The sequence below is a fragment of the Meles meles genome, chromosome 10, assembly GCF_922984935.1.
Source record: "Meles meles chromosome 10, mMelMel3.1 paternal haplotype, whole genome shotgun sequence".
Taxonomy (NCBI): domain Eukaryota; kingdom Metazoa; phylum Chordata; class Mammalia; order Carnivora; family Mustelidae; genus Meles; species Meles meles.
Window position 1 is genome coordinate 77837761 of NC_060075.1, and position 21555 is coordinate 77859315.

Below are 21555 nucleotides of genomic sequence, written 5' to 3' on the forward strand. Positions count from 1 at the left end.
GGTTTCCTTGTTTACACTATGGAGACAGAAACTATATCAGCATTTGTGACTTTATGGTGATATTGACCAGATGAATGAAATAATAAGCCAGGTCCTTTGATGATTAAGAAGTGGCTTCTTCTCTTGTGAACTTGTACAAGATTTTAATAGCCCAGATTTTTTCCCCCTAAAACAATCTGCTTTTTTTTGAGGAGTACATAGGTAGTAAATGAATAACATTAGATTTAAAAAAAATCTATATGCCTGGCACAGTTTGTTAATTACTTTGGATAAATAGTTATTTACACATCTGCTGTAGAATGTTATTTACTGCACTGGGAGAAACCAAGGTCAGAAAAGCATATATGTAATCCCTTATCAGTGCTAATATTGAGTATAACATAAAATTTATAAAATGATTGACACTCATTTGGTGAAATTATTATTGGAAGATGACAGATACATATTTTTAATTCTCTCTTCTCAAATAGCAAATCCCATCTCTTCTGATCTAAGTATAGAAATAATGGCAAAATTCACATAATATGCTTTGAAATGTGTAATATGTTCTATCCACCTAATGAAGTCAAAGGGTGTTTATGAAAAACCAATTATCCTAATTACTCATAATATGAGGGTGTGTTCTGAAGAAGGAAAGAAATTTGAAGTACCTCGTTTAGAACAGCACAGAATTTTAAATGCAAGGAATCTGTGAGATAGAAATAAGGTTATTCCAATGCAAATAGAGCCAATTTCAGTGGTTTGTGACATATAAAGACATGAATGTAATCTGACTTCTTTTAGTTCTTGTGGCTTTGATTATAGTAATTTGGTAGGACACAATGTACATTTAGAATCTTGGAATTTTATTACTGTGACACAAAATATTGAACTGCAACTAGCATACAGGAATCATATGGGTCAGTTGAAAGAGCACAAAAGAACGCAAGATCCGAGTTCTAGTTTTTGAGCTCCCTACCGATGGGTGTTTTCATGAAACCAGTCTTTCTGGGGCTTTGGAAAGTGTCGTTTGAGTTAGACAATTTCTTAATTGTTTTTTATCTCTAAAGTTCTGTGACCCTAAAAGTGAGCATTGCTAGAGTTTGAATAATATGTTCCTTCTTTTCCCAACAAAAGTAAGAGAGCCGGTTATCAGCTTTCTCTCTAATTTAAGTTGCATACTGAATTGTTCCCTTTTTTTCTTTACGGTAGTCATTGGTGGCTTTTCTGTGTACATTTTCAGATTTACACCATGAGAAATTGTTGATGATTTATCTCTGAACAAAATGATGCCTTAGTAAAAACTCGTATAAAAAAATAGAGTTTAGATGTTATTTCTTCTTGTGACAGATTGTATCGATGGATTCAAATCACCACACCACCTTATTCACACGTCCTTTGGTGATATAACTTTGCAGCACTTGTGCTGTGGGCAGGACACCTTTCTCTGCTTCTTGACTCTGGGCTGAGCCCTGTCTGTTGCTTTGGCTAATGGGCTGCTAGCAGATACGACACAAGCAGGAGCCTGGAAGGGGAATATGCAGTGAAGTTTGCATTCCCTTGCACCTCTGCCATGTCCCTGAGAAGAACTCATTTGGGCTAGCCCACTGATTCGAGGTGGAGGGTAAGGGACAACCTAGAGATAGCCACCCATAGCTGAACCCCACCTAAATCAATTCATTCCAGTTGATCTTCAGAATTACAAACTATAATAATAAATAATTGTTGTTTTAAGTCATTCAATTTTGGAGTAGTTTGCTATGCTACAGTAGCTACCTGATACACTTCTAAATAATTTTCATTGCTAGAGAAATGTTCCTTCTGCAAACCTGTCTTATAAAATACCCAAAGAAGTCATCAGTTACATTGTTAATATTATCCATTAATGAAATCATTAGAATATTTTCTTTTTGTTTCCCTGTTACATAAAACCAAAGAGACATAGCATTTTAGCAATAGCACTGGCTGATCTTACCTGGATGGAAACACTGCTGTATGAGCCGCCAATGACCCCTGCAATGAGCAGTGGGATATTTTCTTGAATGGCGTAGGATCCATCAGGACACATATACTCAGCTTCATCCACTTTAGTCAAAGATGCCCTGACAAATTCCAGCGATTGCTCTAATGCATAGGTATCCCTTGAGCATGTATCCAAAATGTGTACACCCAACTTCACTCCTGGCAGCAAGTAATTGTCTTTGTTGATTTCATCAATAGCAAACAACATGGCTTCCAGGCGTTGGATTCCTCGGTCTTCATTGATTCGCCCACATTCTTCAGTTCCAGTGCCTTTTTCATTAATAGGAAACAGACCCCCTAAAACAAGGTCACCTTCTATTTTAATCTCTCTTCTCAGAAAGTTATGGTCTCCTAAAGAGAGTAAAAATCCCTTTGAAAACAAAGCTAACGTAAGAACTTGGAGTCTCGTCAACATCTTCATGAATCCTGTTTCTGTACCTCTGGGAGATATCAATGGATGAAGTCAATGGTGCCCGCTAGTCCTCCTCTCTCATTTCCAAACTGGATCTTTGGCCTGTCCTTCAGACAAGGGAGGAACAGACTAACAGAGCCTGTCACCAAATTCCTAAGGAGATAAAAATTATATGAATAAAAATGGTAAAGAAAACAACAGTGATTACATGGATGGCCCCCAATCAGACCTTTGAAGGGATCATGACTCAAGTTAGCATTTAGCAAACACATACTGCACCACTGCACCATGCCTGCACCAGGCACTCTCCCACAGATACCCTCACCCAGTCCTGACAACACATGATGACATAGAGTTCAGTGCTTCCATCTCCCAGAAAGGGATGCCAAGGACTAAAGAGGCAGAGTGACTTGACAAAATGTACCTAGAATGGAGGTAGTGTTTAGGCTCCGGTTTTCCAAATGCCAAGTTCAGTACTCAATCTACTGAGTCATTGACTTTGCTATTGGTAGGGCAGTAACTTGGATATGAGTCTTGATCCCTTCTCTTTCAGTTCCATTTACATTCCACCCCTTTTTATTCACTCTTTTCTTACCATTTGGAAACGTAACAAAACACAATCAGAACTCTTTCACTGTTTCTGCATTTCTTCCACCACATTTCTGTCCTTCCTTCATTCCAGATTCTCTCAGCCCACTGCAGTCAAGATTCTGCCTTCACTGCTTCACTCCAAAAACAACGATGACGACGACACCACCACCACCACCACCACCTCTGGAAAAAGCTACTATTGATCTACTAGTTTCCAAATCTACTGAACCCATTGTAGTCCTCATTTTACTTGACCTTAATTGAAATTCTGACCCCTTTCTGTCTGTTGCAACTTCCTAGGTTTCTGTTCTCTTGCTTTTACATCTCAGATTCCATTGTTGAAGCCCTCCTCTCCACCTCCACTCCTGTAGGTCATCGAGTTTCATGGTTTCAACTGTCACTGAAATGACTCTTAGGTTAGCTGCCTCCTAAACAGCTCTGCCTATACATCCTTTGGACATATCAAGGTCTCTAGGTTGAAACTTTTCCCTTATCTCTGTGAAGGGATCTTCTCTATATCCAGGTTCTCAAACCAGAAACCTTGCAAGCTGGAGCCCTTCCTGCCTAATTCCTTCCCACACTTAATTAGCCACTAAGTCCTGTAAAATCTACCCGTTGAACATCTCTCAAAGCCACCTCCTTTATTTATAATCCCACTGTGCTAAGCTCTTGTTATCACTAACAGGACCATAGCAGTAGATTCCTGCAGGCCCAATAAGCACATTTTTGTGGGTTAGGAAAAGATAACCTTCCTCAAGTACAAACTTTTCAAAATTTATTAATGTGTAACCTGGACTACAGATGCTGTGTAAAGTCCAGTTGCTGATTGCTGCCTTCTCCAACCAGTGGCAGGTAACTCCCGATGTGGCCCTCACAGTTAGAGGAGTATATAGTTATTACTAGTATGGGGGTTTGCACAGTAGGTTGTCATTTATGACAATTCCATAAATCAAGCTTCTTTTTACAAAAAGGCTAGAACATATGCACGTTCAAGGAATCAGACAAAGCCCTGCTATGAAGATCATGTTTTTGATGATAGGGATACCCCAGAGAGCTTTCCAGAATCCTGATGTGGAGTAGCCCAGTTGCATGCACACAAACCAGTGGACCTACTGTTGTACTCCTTGCCATTCAGCTCCCTAAGACTAGAGCAAACACTGGCCAGTGCCCTCACTGTGCCTGTTCGCTGCGCTTCTCCCCAGGTGACGCAAGCTTAATATTTTTAGAATTGGGTGAGAGAAGTGATAGCAGAGATTCCTGGCGCTTTCTCCTGACACAGTATAGGTGCCTGTCCTTGTGTGTGGTTTGGTGTGCCAGTCCGCTCTCCTGCTTTTGTGCATGATTATGTGGGGTCTTATGAAGGAGGAGACTCTCCTGGCTGCATCTCAACTTAGGATGTCTGGAAGCCACACCACCTGTGTGCTGTCAGATAGGTTAGCGAATGTTAATCATCTGAATGGGGTCCCACTGGAGGAGGTACTTGAATAATGTATAATTTTAATTGCTGTTCAGAATGGTCCATTTCCTGTCAATCTGTACTGACTTCCTTTTGCCTCTAGGTTGAAAAATTTGACTTCTTTATGCTCTATGATCTTGTCCCTGTCTGGCTCTCAAGTCTCACTGTTCACCAGGCCTGTCAGTTCTGTTCCACCTCTGTCTTCACATCTTATGCTCCAGGTGTTACCAAACCATGTTTATCTGACAGGGCATCTTGGAGGTTGATGGCCCCTTGGTTCTGCTTGTTTCTCCCTTTGCTGCAAATGCCCTTCTATAGCCATTTGTCTGGCGAAAACCCGCTTATCATTTAAAAATCAGTAGTCACCACCAGGAAAGGCCAAGAAAACTTTTCCTATCTTCTTTCCCCAAATTGTTTACTGCCTTTTATATTCCTACTCTAGCTAGTTCCAGAAATGTTTGCTGTTGCTATTATAATTCTTACTTGGTTCCTTGTCTGCTCCTTGGGAATAAATAAAATAGCACAACGTTGAGGATTTTTAAGATAGGAAGAAAAAAAATCAAATCTCAACAAAGGAAAAAATAGAGACAGGAACTAGTCTAGTGCGTACTTCAACATTTTTGACATTTCTTCCTTCTCACGTTAGCAGTGCCCTTTAAAGCCTGGCTTTCCACATGCTTTCTGTTCCTTTCACGTGGAGCAAGTGATGGGTTGTTTTCTTGAGACTTACAAGTCATCTGGGTTTTGTTTTTGTTTGTTTAGGTGTGAGCCTCAGCAGTGACAACAGCAGCCACTGGAATGCTCAGTGTTAGCCCAGAGCCTGTCTGGGAGAGCTGCTACAGGGCACCAGAAAGTCTAATAATAATAATTTTTTTTAAAAAAATTGATACTGTGGTAGGTTTTTCTTTCTTTTTTTAATGTTTCATATCAATTTCTAGTCTTTAATCTTTACGTGCAGTTCCTTTTGAAGTAAAACTGCCATGAAAGGCAAAAGACACTGTGATCATTATCGTTAAGGATAAAGCAGCAGAAATTGCTCTATAAAATAATTGTTTTTAATGGATCTAATAAAAGAGAATAGCTAATTAAAAGGTCATCAACACAATCTTACCATGTATCTCTGAAAAAAAATGAAAATGTATTTTGAATCGGAAGGAAATTTGCTCAATAATAAAGATGATGTTATAGTTTATGGAAAACTTAATTTTCTCTTAAGAAAATGCTCTTTGCTAAAGCAGACTTAGAAAGGGAACATCACAATCCACTGAAAGTCCTAATACAGAGCAGTCTATCTGTTGTACAGACAGGAGTTTTGTTTTATTTATCACTGTGTATCCAGGGCCTGGCATAGTGTCTGCCTGCAATCCAGAAGGTATTCAGGGAGCATTTCTTGAAGGAATAGAGACATCCATGGCTATTATGCCTGCAGATGACTGTTTACTATTTATTTGTGGCACAGTAAAAGGGAACTAAAGTAGAGAAAGGGATTATTTTATTTCATCACCTCCCTAATCATCCCAAGCGCTCTTATTCTATTACGCTCTTTGATTGTAGGATCACTAACAGGTAGAACGAAAGGAATTATTCTGTAAAGATGCTGGAGTGTAATGCTGCCTTTGTATTTGGCAGTTGCTGCTGGGGTGGAGCCCTATGAAGCTGGGAGAGATGTAGCCTCAGATTGACCTACATTTACTTAACTGAAAGCTTTAGTCAGGAGAATGCTAAATTAGGAACATATTGTCCTATTTCAAAGCATCAGAGATGCTCATCAAATATTTATTGAACACCTACTATGTGTGTGCTAGGCCATCAGCTAGCTTTGCAGAATATAAACTTTAATTTCAAACAAATGGATATTATCTCTGCTATCAAATGACATTCTAAAAGCTTAGGTATTCTGATGTAGAAAGTGACGGAAATCTACTCATTTCTGTTTCTACCAACTATCACTGTCATTTGTGAAAATCTTAAAAATAAGCTCCCTATGGTAATTGTCAATAAGTGCCTGAGTCAAAAAGCAATCCATTATATATTAATATATACATTTAAAAAAATTAGATATACAGATCTTAAAAACAAGTTGACTGACAATATTATGTAAAATATTTTTCCTTTAAGCCCTCTGACAAGGCATCTTTGAGTAACATTTAATGTAGCCTTAGAGTACAAATTAAAAATCAATTAGAGTAATGTTTAAATACACGGTCTTAATATTTTCTTATTTACCTTTTCCTTAAAGCAAAATTTAAAATGATTAAGACCGTAGGGCCGTGAATAATTTAAAAACACTTAACATTATTTAAAATGAAGCCCTAAGAGCTAAAAGAACAGGAAATTAAAATTTAACATCGAAAAATAGACAAACATGCTTAATTTAATACAACTGTTTATCTCTGAGTAACAGCTTATCGGATTGTGGGAAAGGGCACCAACCACTTCTTTTCAGGTTCCTTTCATTATAAATCAGCCAGCAGCACATTCCCCAGATAAACAGGCTCCCTACTGTAGCCACATTCATATGCAGCTGGAGAACAGCAACTCTGCAGTCAAAGTTCTCCGTTCGGGGATGATGAGTGATGTGTCAACTATAAACAAGCATGTGTAGCCCTCTCTGTAGGCAACCTGCTCACCAATGCTTTATTAATCGGTGCATTAATCGAATCTCAGAGGTTTGCTGTGAATATAACCCCTGGAATACATGGGCAAGAAGCATTTGTAAACTCCGCATATGCTAATATGTATTTTCCTTCCTCCCTTGACTTTGCCCAGGGACGCAGTGTTGAAAATGAAATCCAGTTTTACTCAGTGAGTAAGTAGTTATTCAGGGGAGATAATAAGGCCATCCCCCATGCCCACTCTCTCCTAAAAAGAAACCCTTAAGTTGCTGAAGGGCTTTGAGTGTTCAAAGCCTTGCACATCCAACCTATCTGGAGAAAATTTAGGGTTAGTGATATTGTATGAAATTTGGTTGCACATTTGGTTATAAAATTTTCAGCTGCCATAATTACAGGCAATAAAAGACATGGTCTTTGTCCTTGAACTGCCATTTTCAATTGGGTACACAGAGCCTGTAGCTTACTGACATTTTTAAAAGCAGGATGTTATCATGTACAATTCTAATTCCTTTACTCTTACTAGGCGACAGAAGTATTTTTCCACCAGAAACATTTAAGAAATTGTAATGAATAGCTGACTATTTAAAATCCAATTATTTTTAGCAAATCCAGCTTAAAACTTCTAGGCTAAATTACTCCAACTATAAAGTGGTTTAACTCTACTTGCTGAATTTCCATATAGTTTGTGCTGTGTTTATTATCATGATCATATTCTGTTTTATATTTATTTGTTCATTTATTAAATTGAAATTTAGTAATTGGAAATTGTTCTTTCTTCCTCATTAAATTGTAAGCTATTGAATATCAAGGACAGTGCCTTAGACATTTCTCTACTTCCCACAGTGCCTCACATGTATAGTTGTCTCATACTGGTTAAATGATAAATTCCAAATAGCATGTAATTTTTTGAGAGATTGGTCAGAGGATTGGAAAAATAATTAGGAAATTCCCTGCAGAGAATGAAGAAGATAATGGAAAAGACCATTTTTCATCATCTTCTTTTTTTTCCCCCCAAAGTGACCTTATAATAGGTCAAGATTCAACTATGATGCTTAGAGAAACTTGACTGGAATAGCTTTCAGTCTTCTTTTGACTTTGAATTGCTGAATTTTTAAAGGAAAAGATATAAAGTAAAACTAGAAAAGTTGAGAGCACTTGGAGAAATTAGAAAAGTTTAGACATACAGGGAGGGATGTGAAGAAAGAAGAATGAAAAACAACACAGGGCCTACAGGTCAGATTCCATGATGCATGAATGAAAATGCAGGAGACTGGAGGCCAGGCCAATGTATTTAGATTTGAGATTACGGAGGAAAGTTTTGCTTTCTCTCAACTTTCTCTAGTTTGAGGAAGTTTGAGATACCACAATCTACATAAAATTTCACATAACCAAAAACGTAGGTCAAGAAATGAATTGACCACACTCTTTCCTGTGATCCTATTTTAGTCACCGTGAAGGCAGAGGAAACCCCCAAACTCTAGGTGGCTCTCTGGAGGAGGGAGGTGCTGCCAGTTGGGATGATGGAGCCAGAAAGAGATGATGCCAAGAGGAGAAATGCCCACTTCACAATTTGAACTTTAATCCTCTGCCTCTGCCCCCTGCAAAAAAATCACATATACTATTTCCTCTATCCTCTCAATATATAAAAAAAAGTGTTTTTATGAGGTAGGCAAAGAGGTTTACAATTGTGCTAAACTTTAGTCCTTGGGGTAATTGCTGGTAATTTATTTCCAGTCAATAATATTAACTTGGTTCATTCAATATAGAGTATATGAAAGATTTATTCACGTTCCATCAAAGTAAATCTTTACTGTCCTAAACACCAAACTGCACAGTATTTTCCTGCATGTGTGGGTGTGTGTTGCCATGTCAGCTGTTTTTTCATCCTTAAGTTTCCTAGCCTCCTTACAAAGCCTTAAAATCGGAGCCTCCCCAAATTCTCTGCAGTCCACCTTTGTCCTTTTCCTCTTAGAAGCTGCCAAGTCTAACAGAAGTTACAGGTTTGTCAGCATGAACAGAGAGTACAGAAATTGGGTTTGTCAAAAGCTTTCCCTCTAGCTCTGGACAAAATGGTAAAGGAGAAGAAATGGAGAAATATTTTTCATACGAGAACATTTTTACCTGTTAGTCATGTGATCTATCAATTGGCTTGGCTATTATTTATAATGTTCTGGGTGTATATAGTCCTTTCTCTTGAATAATATTGAAGTATTTTGCACAATGAATTAACCTTTACTGCTTCCTGGTGAGAAAGAATTACATTATCTATTGCTGAGGTAGGGAGGGGGGGAGAAATTTATAATGCAAATTATTCACAGTAGTAGAAGTAAATATAGAATTAGGACCTAAGGAAGTTAAAAAAAAAATCATTATTGCCCGATAAAGTCTTACAAAAGAGAACACAAATCAACACATCATCCTGTTTCCCCCAAAATATCATACCCATAGGGAAATGGTAAAATGTTTGAAATGCCATCATCTTTGCCTAGTGCCAAAGAAGTTGTTAGAATATCTGTAGCTGGCTTCTGCTTCTGGCCAATCATAGTAATTGGTATTGAATCTGCCTTCCAGCTGAAAGATAGCTATAAAACTGGACAAAACATATAAGGCAAACTATGCCCCTTGAGAGAATGAAACATAGGTGGGGAACTCCATGATTACTCTATGAATTTCCCAACATTCTACATGGGAGCGCCTTGTAGCCCTGGGCCAGTGACAGTATTGTTGACCTCAAGAGGTAGAGATTAGAGCTATTGGCTTCTGAAGTGGTTGCAGTTTGTAGGGTAGAATGCTGCATAGAGATGGTGAGCATAAGAATAATGTGTTACATAGCTGGTCGTGTTACATATACAGTGAGATTCAATGAGACCTGGCAGCGATCACCTGCCTACAAGATGTTTGAGAGATAAATGTCAATATCAGAGGTCATGCATATCAGAAAATTAATGAAGTTCTAACCCAGCTCCAGTGGAGAGACCATACCAGGCATTATTGTACTTCCAATTAAATTCCCAGAAAAGCTATCCTGTATAAGTAAGATCCAAGCTCAGGAATGAGGATATCTTACAGGATGACATCTAAAATAGACCCACCCTAATGAGACTAAAACTAACTCTAACAAAACTAAAACTAAAATTATGCACCAGTTACTTAATTGCCTGCTAAGCCAAAATTCGAAACTCTTAAAGGAAGATGATATAATTTAGACTGCCTTCAGTATAATTCCACAATAACCAGTATATAATCAAAGATTATTCGATATATAAGAAAATTGGAAAGTGTGACCCAGAGTACAGAGAGAAAGCATTCAATAGAAATAGGCCCTGAGGGGCACCTGGGTGGCTCAGTGGGTTAAGCCTCTGCCTTCAGCTCAGATTATGATCTCAGGGTACTGGGATTGAGCCCCACATTGGGCTTTCTGCTCAGCAGGAAGCGTGCTCCCCACCCCCGCTGCCTGCCTCTACCTACTTGTGATCTCTTTCTCTGTCAAATAAATAAATAAAATCTTAAAAAAAAAAAAGAAATAGGCCCTGAAATGATTCATATTTTGAAATTAGCAGACAAAAACTTTAAATAGACTATTATAAATATGTTCAAAGATTTAAATATATGAATGAGTACGTGAGAAATCTCATGAGAGAATGGAAAGTTTAAAAAAAAACACAAATACTAGAACTCAAAAGTATAATATTTAAGTGTAAAATGTGTGTGAGGGGGCACAACAAATTAGAGATGGAAAAAGAGAGATAACCAAAACAAACAAACAAACAAAAACAATAACTACAAAACTTGAAGACAGATGAAAAGAAATTATCCAATCTGACCAGAGAGAGAGACATTGAAAAAAATTGGCCAAAGTATGTTAAGTGGTCTAATACACATGCAATTTGAGTTTACAAAACCAAGGGACTCAGCAAACCCCACACAGGATAAATACAAATAGAACTATATTCTAGACAAATCATAGCCAATAAAGGGAAAACTTGGAAAACAGAGTAAAATAACACATAGGTGCAGGGTAACAATTTGAATGAGGGCTCGCTTTTCCTCAAAATCACTGGTGGCCATAACCCAGTGGGATGACATCTTTAAAGTTCTGGGGTGGGGGCAAACTGGCCAAGCATCCCCAAGTTCTATTTCCAGTTAAAATTCACTTCAAGAAGGAAGGTGAATACAGATTTTTTAGGCGACTAAAAGTGAGAGATTTCATTGCCAGCAGACTTAAAATATGAGAAATGTTAAAGGAATTACTTCAAAGAGGAGATGACACCAGATGGAAATTCAAATGTAGGAAGGAATGAAGAGCACCCAAAATAGTGAAGGTATGGGTTAATGGAGAAGAATATCCTTTCAGTCTAGTTACCAGGTATTGTTAGAATTTCATGAAAACTGTATTTGTCACAAATAAAAAATGGTTAAAAAATACGGGTTCCATTACCATTTTGTCTATTATAGTTAAACTTTATCTCTCTTAGTATTTGTTTGCATTTATCCTAGATCCTGTTAGCCAAAAACTAACAGGATCTTAGCTAAAAATTTTTCACACCTTCTAGAGTCCTCCTGCTAAAAGAACAATCTGATAATTCAAAAGCCATGCTTCTGAAAGTAAGATAGGTAATAGCCAGTAACATTTTTCTTTATGATATCACTGCTAATAGATTCAATGAGGGATGAAACCCAACTGGTATACACTGGCACAGCTGTACTAGTTGTTAAAATATTAAAATACTTCCAACTGGTTGGGAACAATAAATCCGCTAAGCCCTCTGAATATTCCTCCACTTTCCTGGTTGCTCTGGTTCCTCCTCTGACATATCTCTATCACATTTCCCAATTTCCTCATGACCTAGGCACAAAAATGTTAAATTCTGGCACAGGAGGAGCTTAGGTTCCAGTGCCAACGGTATGATTGCTGTTCATTTTCATTACATGGTGCTAGTTGTTGAACATTTTAAATATCATTCCTGAATTGACTTGCTGAATAACATGTTGGGAAATTTGGGGAAAGTTTCACTTTTAAGCAAAATTCTCACTAACTAGAACAAAACTGGATTTTACCTTATAGTTTGACTGATTAGCATCCATTTCTAATTTTATTCCAGAATCTACTACAATTTTTCTTGGGGAACCAACACATATGTTCGTAAGGTAGGGTTAATCCTTTCCTGGCTTGATACGTGACTTGTGATACAGATGATGAACCAGAATGTGCTATGTGTCCCTGGACACAGCAGTTGATTCTGGGATGAGTCTGTGACCAAATCATTGCCAACCAGGGTTAATCTGAGAACTTTTTAGAACGATCAGGAGAAAAGCATCCTCTTTCTGTTAGAGTGACTTAGAGAAATGGATAAAGCCCAGAGCTATTGGCAGCCATCTTACCACCATGAGTCAAGAGCCTGAGGTGCAAAGCCAAGAGACAGAGAAACAGTGAAACCTGACAATATTATCTGTGCTATTTAATCCAGCTAAGATTTCCCAGTTATGTTAGAGAGGAAATTCCTCTTTCTGCTTAAGTCAGTTTGAAATCTGTTTTGTCACTTGTCACTAAATAATTCCTGAATAGGACCTATCTTTTCCTATTCCCTTTCCATTAAAGATATACTAAAATATATTAGGCACCTACCTTCCACCAGAAAATGTGATTAATGTTTTATGTAGATTATTTTATTTAATCCTGCAATTTTCCTCCTACCCAGGTATGTCCTTCCATAGATGCCCGATTCTGTCCAGAATCTCAGATGGATCCAGGCTTCGTGATGATTCCTGTTATGTTACCTCATCTGTGAATGAGTTTTCCTAGAAATGCAACTACTATAGTCATCCCTTCTTTCACACTTTTATCAGGATTCCCATTTACTCAAAACTCACTTATGATAAGTGAAATCATCTAATATATTAAGCTGTCAGTTTTTGCACATCAATGCAAGTTAGTTTGTTAACCATTTAGGAATGTTCAGATTTTCAGTGGGCCAAAACATTGGCTAAAGGAAAAGGGAAATGTTTTAAATCATGGAATTTTAGATACCTCAATATACCTGTAGAGTAGTATGAGGGCCTAATTGGTTTTCTTCAAGTTATAGCATTACAAACTCTATACTCAAATAGAAACAACTTGTACATATCAGCCACTGTGAAATTTTGGGCTTAAAATAATGCTTCCCTCATCAAATAGACAATTCAATGCCAGGCAATGAAATGCCATTGACAAGTTATCTCCAGTGTGTTGGAGTTCTCTGTCATTGATAGGACTTTAAAGGACATTTCCCATTTCTTCCATGTTGAAAAATTTTAGAGAAAATTATTGGTGGGTTTTAGTCAGATGGTGTGAGCTCTCAAGGGCCATGTATACATATTTCTTCTGAATTCTGTGTGTCAGTGATACCACATTGGTAGCTTCAAATTAGCATGAGGGGAGTATTTACACTGCAGAAATCAGCAAACATTAACAATCAGTTTCTCCTCACAGATCCTACAGATCAGGTACTTAAACATTTACCAGCACACCACTGGTGGTATATTTAACAATACGGTCTTAAAATCTGTTCCTAGAGAATTAAATAGGAAAAGCCTGGGAAAGCAATATCCCATAATGCCTTCTTCAATCAAGGTTTCTGCCTGCAGGTTGCAAGCTATTCATGTGTCATGAAATATATTAGTGACTTGAAATAAGCATTTTTAAAGGAAATAGAAGAATTTAAAATAGAATAGAAAATACCAAAACACTGATCCAAGGCATGGAGTAAGGCTGAGTATTCTAAAACTTTTTTTAGTGTCTATGAGTGTATGTCTTGGGTTACAATGTAAAATAATTTCTTACTGGCTCATGGCCAAAAAAAGGTTGAAAGCCACCATTTTACAATGTGGGCTCTATAGTCAAACACATTTTTGAATGTGTGTAATGTTGGCATATGACCACCTTCCTGTTCCTCATTTTACATATGTGTCAAATGGAGACAATGGTGGTACCTAACTCATAGGATTAAATGAAATAATACAAAACATTAACTCAATAACTGTTAGCTACTATTAAAATTCATGGGACTGAGTATAATTTGCCATTGGCTCCAGTGCAGTTGGGGGTATTCTGGACTCTCTAGGTAACCAACTGGAGTCCAAAGTCAGTGTTGTGTCAGGACTGGATCACGTTAATTGTCCAGTCTCTATTTCCTCAGTGACCAGAACCACCTCGTGGTCATCCTCTACTACGCTGGCTTTTGCTTGGCTGATGTTTAGGAGTGATCTTGTGAGAATCCCTAGCTGGTTGAATGATGCCAGGTGGGACCTAACAGCTCCTCGATGTCCAGTAAATTCTGGATTGCTTGGCGTTTTTGGGTGCTAGAGACCCTAAATTGCCAGGAGAAGAGGGGAAGTGATCACTTAAGAAAAAGGTGCAAGGTGCTCATAGCGAGTTGATTTATTCCCTTTCTCCTGAAAAACATGTTTTTGTCCCTTGTGCTCACTTCATCCTTTCCTGAGACTGAGTTTTATGGAGGGAGGGCTGGACACCTCTTGTTCTGAATCTGTCTGGACTAGGACATTCATTGACTTGTATATTGAGAGCAGAATGTTTATGATTCTACCCACAAATGGTCTTAATTTTCATTATTCCAAAGCATTAGAGCCTCAGGTACAAAGGGTCTGGGCTGTCGTGGCCGTAATGCTTACTATTGATGGCAAGTGCTCATGCCTATGCTGACAAGTCCAGACTGCCTTGTGCCCTCTTCTCTGGTCCCTGCATGCTTTTCAGGGAGAACTGATCCCTCTGTCTCACTACACAGCTAAATGTGGGGAACTGCTAACACAAAGCCGTAATTGTAGGCCTAGAGATTTTCAACCAGGAGGACTAACGTATCTCCTATAGAGCTTGAACTTTTAAACTGGCTCTGACATTATCTGTATTTTACAAAAGACCAACTAGAACACAAAACCCTCCTCTAACACAACCTCAACACGGGCCTTCCTTTCCTTGTATTACAACGAAGCAAACAGCGTGGAATTATGGCACTCTGCTATTTACACAAAGGCCTGTTTCCCCAGGCAGGAAAGGGGTGGTGTGAGATACAAAGGTGCGCGCCTGGTCTCAATCTGCTTGTATAAAAGCCAAAACCAAGCAAAAGTAATCTCTGGTGTTGCAGGTCAGGATGGATTTCACTCTTGGGATCTGGGAAGTTAGCGCTTGGAAGGAAGGGCAAGAGCCCTTCTCAAAGAGTGCTGGTAACTTCCTGTTTATTGATCTGGGCTCTTGTTTCATGGGAGGTGCTGTGTGTGAAAATTCATCAAGCTGCATTGATACGGTGGATGCATGTTTCTGTCTGTATATTACACTTCAGTGAAAATTTAAAATGAAAAAGCAAGGCTAAAGTGAAACATGCCTAGAGTAACTATATTTTTAAAAAAATGGTTTTGTATGCCAAATTGGCCACAGGGTAATGACATAAACTTGCAACTATGGGCTTATCGATGATGCTCAGCCTCATGAGAGAATCCCTTACTGCCTGGGGAGAGACGCTGGTGTGCAAGGAGGGGTCTTCCCTCTTAGTGAGTGAGTGCTGGCCATGCAGAGAGCTCCTTCTTGTTATGACTAGAAGCTAGGCACTGTGTTCTCTCTCCTCTGTGTCAGCAGAAATCAGGACTCAGCGTGCCATCGGCCATTACACCAGTCATCTGCAGCCTGACAATGGTATCTGCAATTAGCAACTCGGGCTGAATGGCAACAGGGGTGATGAGCTCCAATCAGAGGAACCCATTCTGAGGTGTGGCAACCATTGCTTTTACTCTCTGTGTTCTGAAAAGTGAATGGAATTAATCCTGGACTTTATTATGTTCCAGTGTTTAAGAAATTCAACTCAATAATTTCTTAAAAATCATTTACTGAATCTATGACATGTCAGGCTCTCTAGTAGGTTCTAAGGATGTAAGGGTTCACGGGACAGCATCTCTGCTACATTCAAGAAAATATGGTGTCTGGGGACTATGATAGCCATTAAAAGCTAAATGTGCAATGTCATCCAAACTAATGTTGGCAGAGCACTCCAGGTTGCCAAACCCGTAAGGACCGAAAGATGCCTCTTCTCATTGCCATAACTATTTGCCTCTACCACACAGATTGGACTAGATTATCATATCAGGGTAGGATGGCAAACTGTCAGGGCAGAGTTCCCAGGACTGCAGATACTACTGTCCTTTCCAGATACGGTTAAGTTTTTAGTGTGTCCATCCTGCCTCTGTGGGTCCTGGTGCTATTTCAGACAACCGGGAAACTAATGCCCACCATCAGTTATTATGTGAGAGTATATAAGGAGGCATCTGCTTCTCATATCTTCCTAATGCTCCATATTTCTGCTCTCAATGGACTCTCACTTAAAAAGTTCACAATTTTATAGAAAGCCAATTTTAATTATTCTTCCTATCCTAATCTTTTAGGTACATATTATTTTCTCAGAACTCAAGCTTTCCTCCTATCCTGGTTGCTGTTTTGATCACAGTAGCTCCAAGCTTGGCTTTCAATTCCCTGCCACCACTCTTTGATAGCATCCATCTCCTGTGTGGTTTGGTTCTGCCTACTGAGGCCTCGTGTGCTGAATTCCACACACTTGTCTTCTCTCCCACCAGCTTATTTGAGATACTGCTCTAAACTTGTATGCCTTACCTGTGGCCCCTTGAATAGATTCAAATATCACTTGTCTCACTAAAGTTAGTCTTAGCATCATTATCAGTTTACCCATTTGCTTCGTTCTCTTTTACTACCCATTTTCTTTAGCCCCCAGAGAACACAAATATAATATTTTGTGCTTTTCCTTTGTATTCTTAATTTAGCCTATTTTTCCAAATCTGGACAAATTAATTCAGTGTTTTAGCTTATGGGACTCGTAAAGTTGACACCACTTGATTTGTCCAGGTTGAATACTTCTAGCGAATATTTGTGTTACATGTGTGGTCATAGTCCATATTTCAAAAGTGAGCTGTTGGTCATACAGTGGGGTCCATGCTACCTGGTGAGCTTTGTACCATTATCATAGGTACACTTGTATTTGCCAGCAGAGCTGTGCTGGTTACTATCATCCTGCCTTGTGATGGATAAATGTATTGCCAGTCAACCCATAGCAGGTATGCAAAAAAGTTATTTGTTAACTAAATGAATGAATATTTTTCTCCTTTGTATCACACTTTACAAGACTTCCTAGTTTTTTCACTAGATACTTCCTTCCTGGGTGGAAAAAGTAGTATTTTTTGAACACATAATTTACATATACATACTCGTTTGTTTCTCCCAGATCTTCTTTTGTAAGGGGATGAGTAAAACTGGCTTGGGGGCAAACTTAACTACCGCTTGCTCAGGATTCTTCTTACTCAGGAGTGGAACAGATCTATCTGATCCTTAGTTCTTTGACCCTCCTTTTATAATCACCTGCTCTTGAGGATTGGGTCCTAAAACCCCAGGGGATTCTGAAAAGCAAATGAGAAGAGCATGACATGATCATCACTTGCAGTGGTTTTTGGGGTTTCACTTTCCTTGAACACGTGTGTTTGCTAACCTTACGTTTCTACAGTATTATGGCCTAAAAGTATCTTGTCTCAAGTCTATACATGGTCCAATTTAGTTTCAGGAAACCCTTTCCTGTAGGCCATGACACTTGAAAATGATCCTAACCACGGAGGGGACCTTTGCACATGAATTTGCTTACACATCTGGCATCTATTAGTCTTCCCATTGGGGCTACCTTTGGAGCCAACTCTGGAGCCAACTTCATCCACCGTCCAGATGTTTCTTTAACTTGTGGCTTAGCATAAGACATTTACACCTAGCTGTTTAGCATACATATGGAGTAATAATCTTGGGGAATTTTGAAAGCCCTCAACTGCAATTGCTGTGAAATTGTGGGCAAAACGGTCCCAGTAGTATGGATGCTGAACTAGCCAAGCATCTCTCACCATATCCTACCAGTGACTCATTTCATAATGGGAGGCCTGCTGCTTGATAGGATCTGTGGTGGGACACACAGATGTCACCCAAAGGATGACACCCAGAGGAAAACAGAGTACTCAGGGGAAAGCAGATTTTGTTTGAAAACATTATTTCTTCATTAGATGGAAAACTCGTAGTGGTAGTAAAAATAGAAAATGAGCTCTCTTTTTAAGTGAGAATATCAAATTTTAGTTAAATTTTAGTTATATATTTTAATGAAAAGTGCCCAAAGAATGAGCATATTGATTTCTACAGTAGTACTCATGTTGCATAGATTTTAGATGAAATCCCTTGAATGTGGCATCTGAGTACATTAAATGGTGTTTACATGTTGACCGAAACAAATTCTTGAACATACGCTCTCTTATGCTCTGCTGGAAGATGTATTAGAGCTGTGGAGACTTGGCATATGGATATCAAGAACAATGCCACTGTCTTCATCATGGGTGAGACAAAAGGACAAGATTAGGGTTCTTTTGAGCTGATTTTATGACAACTAGCGAACAACGACAGCAGCCTAATTCTATGAGATACAGTATAGCTCTTCACCTATTAGTTCCACTGCCCCTTTCTCCAAGTGGCCACTATTCTTTGCATCACAATGAGATGTGTGTACTTGTTTTTAAAATTTGAGTATTAGTGGATTATAAAATATTTTAGTAGGAAGGGCTTTTTAGAAATCACCAAGCCTGACCCCTTGATCTTCTCAATTTTCATATGAAGAATCTGAGTTCTGTGGTGTAAGGAGGTCCCTCTTTTTGAGTCTGGCTTTTTAAAAAAAAATTAAGATATATATATTTTTAGAGAGAGAGAGAGAGAGAACACGGGGTGGGGGGCAAAGGGGCAGAGGGAGAGAAAGAGAGTCTCAAGCAGATTCTGCTAAGCAGGGAGCCTGATGTGAGGCTCCCTCATATGACCCTGAGATCATGACCTGAGCCGAAACCAAGAGTTGGTCACTTAACTGACTGCGCCACCCAGGCACCCCTGAAGTGTGGCTTTAAAACTTAGGTAAGGACCCCAGCCCTGAATAAAATCTAGGCTGGGTGTGGTGCATATTTGGGAACATCTGTGGATGTCACATATTGTGCAAGGTTCTTTCGAATATGTTCTTCTTATAGATAGAAACCTGTTATTTTTCCCCAAATTGATTTGGAATTCCTGCTGACAGATTTCTTCTATTAGAAAATCATGTCCCTTCCCGAGGGGACAGTTAGTTAAAAAGGGGAAGGGATATTCGTGTGGGTGAGCCAAGGCAGAGAAGGAGGTATTCTATTGTTTAATCCCAGGGATCAATGACAACCAGCTGTAGGAAAAAAGTACGCATTGGCCACATGCTGCGGCTCTGAGAAAGGTGGTAAAAAAGGGAAAGGTTAAAACAAAAGCAAAAAGCAAGATAATAGGTGTATCCCCAGGCTGTCTCCTGCCAGGTGATGAAAAAAGAAAAGGCTGGCAGCTACTTCACTATGCTGAGCTTTTGGAAAAGGACAAGTCACAACCACAGGGTGACAGGAAAAACAACAGTGGAGAGGGGTACGCTCCAGAGCATGGAACGCTAACTGCTCCCGCCACAAACCAAGCATTTGCTCTGGGCCACGCTGTTCAGTGGGCTGTGAAATCACAATTAACGGAGCAAGGGTTTGTAAGTGAGCCTGAGCTGCTCCAAATGACATCCTGCTATTAGCTGCTTTTAGAACAACCACATTGAACAACTCCATGTGTATTGGACTGTGACGGGATCTTGAAGAAATCATTAATAAAAACAGTGGATGATAGCTCCCCTCACTGTGTTGGTATTTGAGATCATTACTACTTTGGTTGTGACCAGGGTGGGATGCAGGAGCAAGAAACTGGTAGAGCTGAGCTGGCAGCCAGAGCTGATGATACCAAGATATTCCAGCAATCTTCCTGAGGTTTTTATTGATCTCCTTGTGTACTTGTATTGAGGTTATACGTGGACTCTGTGGAAGGTGCTTGAGGCTGAAACTCTTCAGTACCTAATGATACGGACAAATGAGAGCGTCCAGAGAACACACCCATAAGGAGAAAAGAGGCTTTGATTTATGTAGAAGACTGAGGATATTAAATATCATGATTGCCCATGGAAAAGCCTTTTTATGAGATAAAATGGGCTTCCAGCAAATAGGCCTGAAATAGAGAAAAATTGTCGATTTTCTTTTAAAATAATAGCTTTGAAATCCTTGTTAGCCCCGAGATATTAGAGTGTGCATTATCATTTCTGTTTTGATACATGTTTGGGAGGGTTTAGAAGCTATAACAGAGACCACGTTTTATGGAGGAGACACAGTTTTGTGGAGTGTACTGAAACTTAGTGAAGCAGGTGTGGCAGCTAACTTTTCCCCGCCTGGCTCAAGGGTGACCTACTTAAATTTTTCTTGGGATAATTGGATGTGTAATGGAATCATGGACACATCTATGTGGAAACAAACTTATTAAATGTCTCTTCTGGCCCCTCTGAAGGCTCGGAGCAGTGAGAGGTCTTGTCCACATTATTAAATCACTTGAAATTGGAGCCAGAACTGGAACTGAATTTGTGACTCTGAAGTCCTCTCTGAGCATGTTGTTCCCATTGAAAGGTGTCAGTGGTCTTTGCTGCTCTGTCTGCATGATCAGCACAGAGTTGATGTTAGATTTGGAAGCCATTATGGGGTGCTTGGCTCTTTCTAATTTTTGTCCCAAAGTTGTGTGATGTCTGCCAATCCTGTTATTCAAAGAAGCTGACTCCAAGTGGTCTGGTTCATTCAAGAATCACTAAAAGTGGGCACCTGGGTGGCTCAGTGGCTTAAGCCGCTGCCTTCGGCTCAGGTCATGATCTCAGGGTCCTGGGATCGAGTCCCGCATCGGGCTCTCTGCTCAGCAGAGAGCCTGCTGCCCTCTCTCTCTCTCTCTGCCTGCCTCTCTGTTTACTTATGATCTCTCTCTGTCAAAAAAAAAAAAAAAAAAAAAGAATCACTAAAAGTACCACTGGATCTTTGTCCCATATTCTTTTTGAGGAAAGCGATAAAAGCCCTAGGCAATCAGCGTTCCTGATTTTGGTGTTAGCAAATACATCAGGTGAGAAATTCATCCTGGACTAGAAGGTGAAACAAAGGTGAGGAAGGCCATGGCTGGCTGCTGGTGAACTATGTGGCCTTGGACATCTTCTTGAGGTTTCGTTTTCCAATCCACAGAACAGAGGTGTTGGACTGAATGATTTCTAAGTTACACTTTGACTCACACGTTTTTATGTTTTTGTTGGTTTTTTTTTCCATCCCCAATTTAATATTGACAATTATTTCTGGAATTCTAGCATCTGTTTCTTGAACTTTGCTCTCTTCCCAATCCAGCATAAATTTCTGTTGAACTCATTCCAAAAATATATTTTTTTCTATCTGTGGCTGACCCTCTACTAGTCATATATCTGGTGGGTTTCCCAAGGGTAGGGTTACAGTAAGCCCAGCCCACCATTCTCTCATTTGTCTGCCCCCACTCCTGCCAAGGATGGAACCCAGAT

General features: G+C 39.3%; 1 protein-coding gene across 1 annotated transcript in view; it reads right to left on the minus strand.

Annotated features, from left to right (window-relative positions):
• The window catches only part of GRM3 (glutamate metabotropic receptor 3), a 223255-nt gene that overhangs the window by 94957 nt on the left and 106743 nt on the right, over positions 1-21555 (minus strand). Inside the window, exon 2 of the mRNA XM_046021107.1 lies at positions 1955-2566. Coding sequence (XP_045877063.1) covers positions 1955-2422 — 468 coding nt within the window. The 5' untranslated portion in view covers positions 2423-2566. The remainder of the gene's footprint in view (positions 1-1954; positions 2567-21555) is intronic.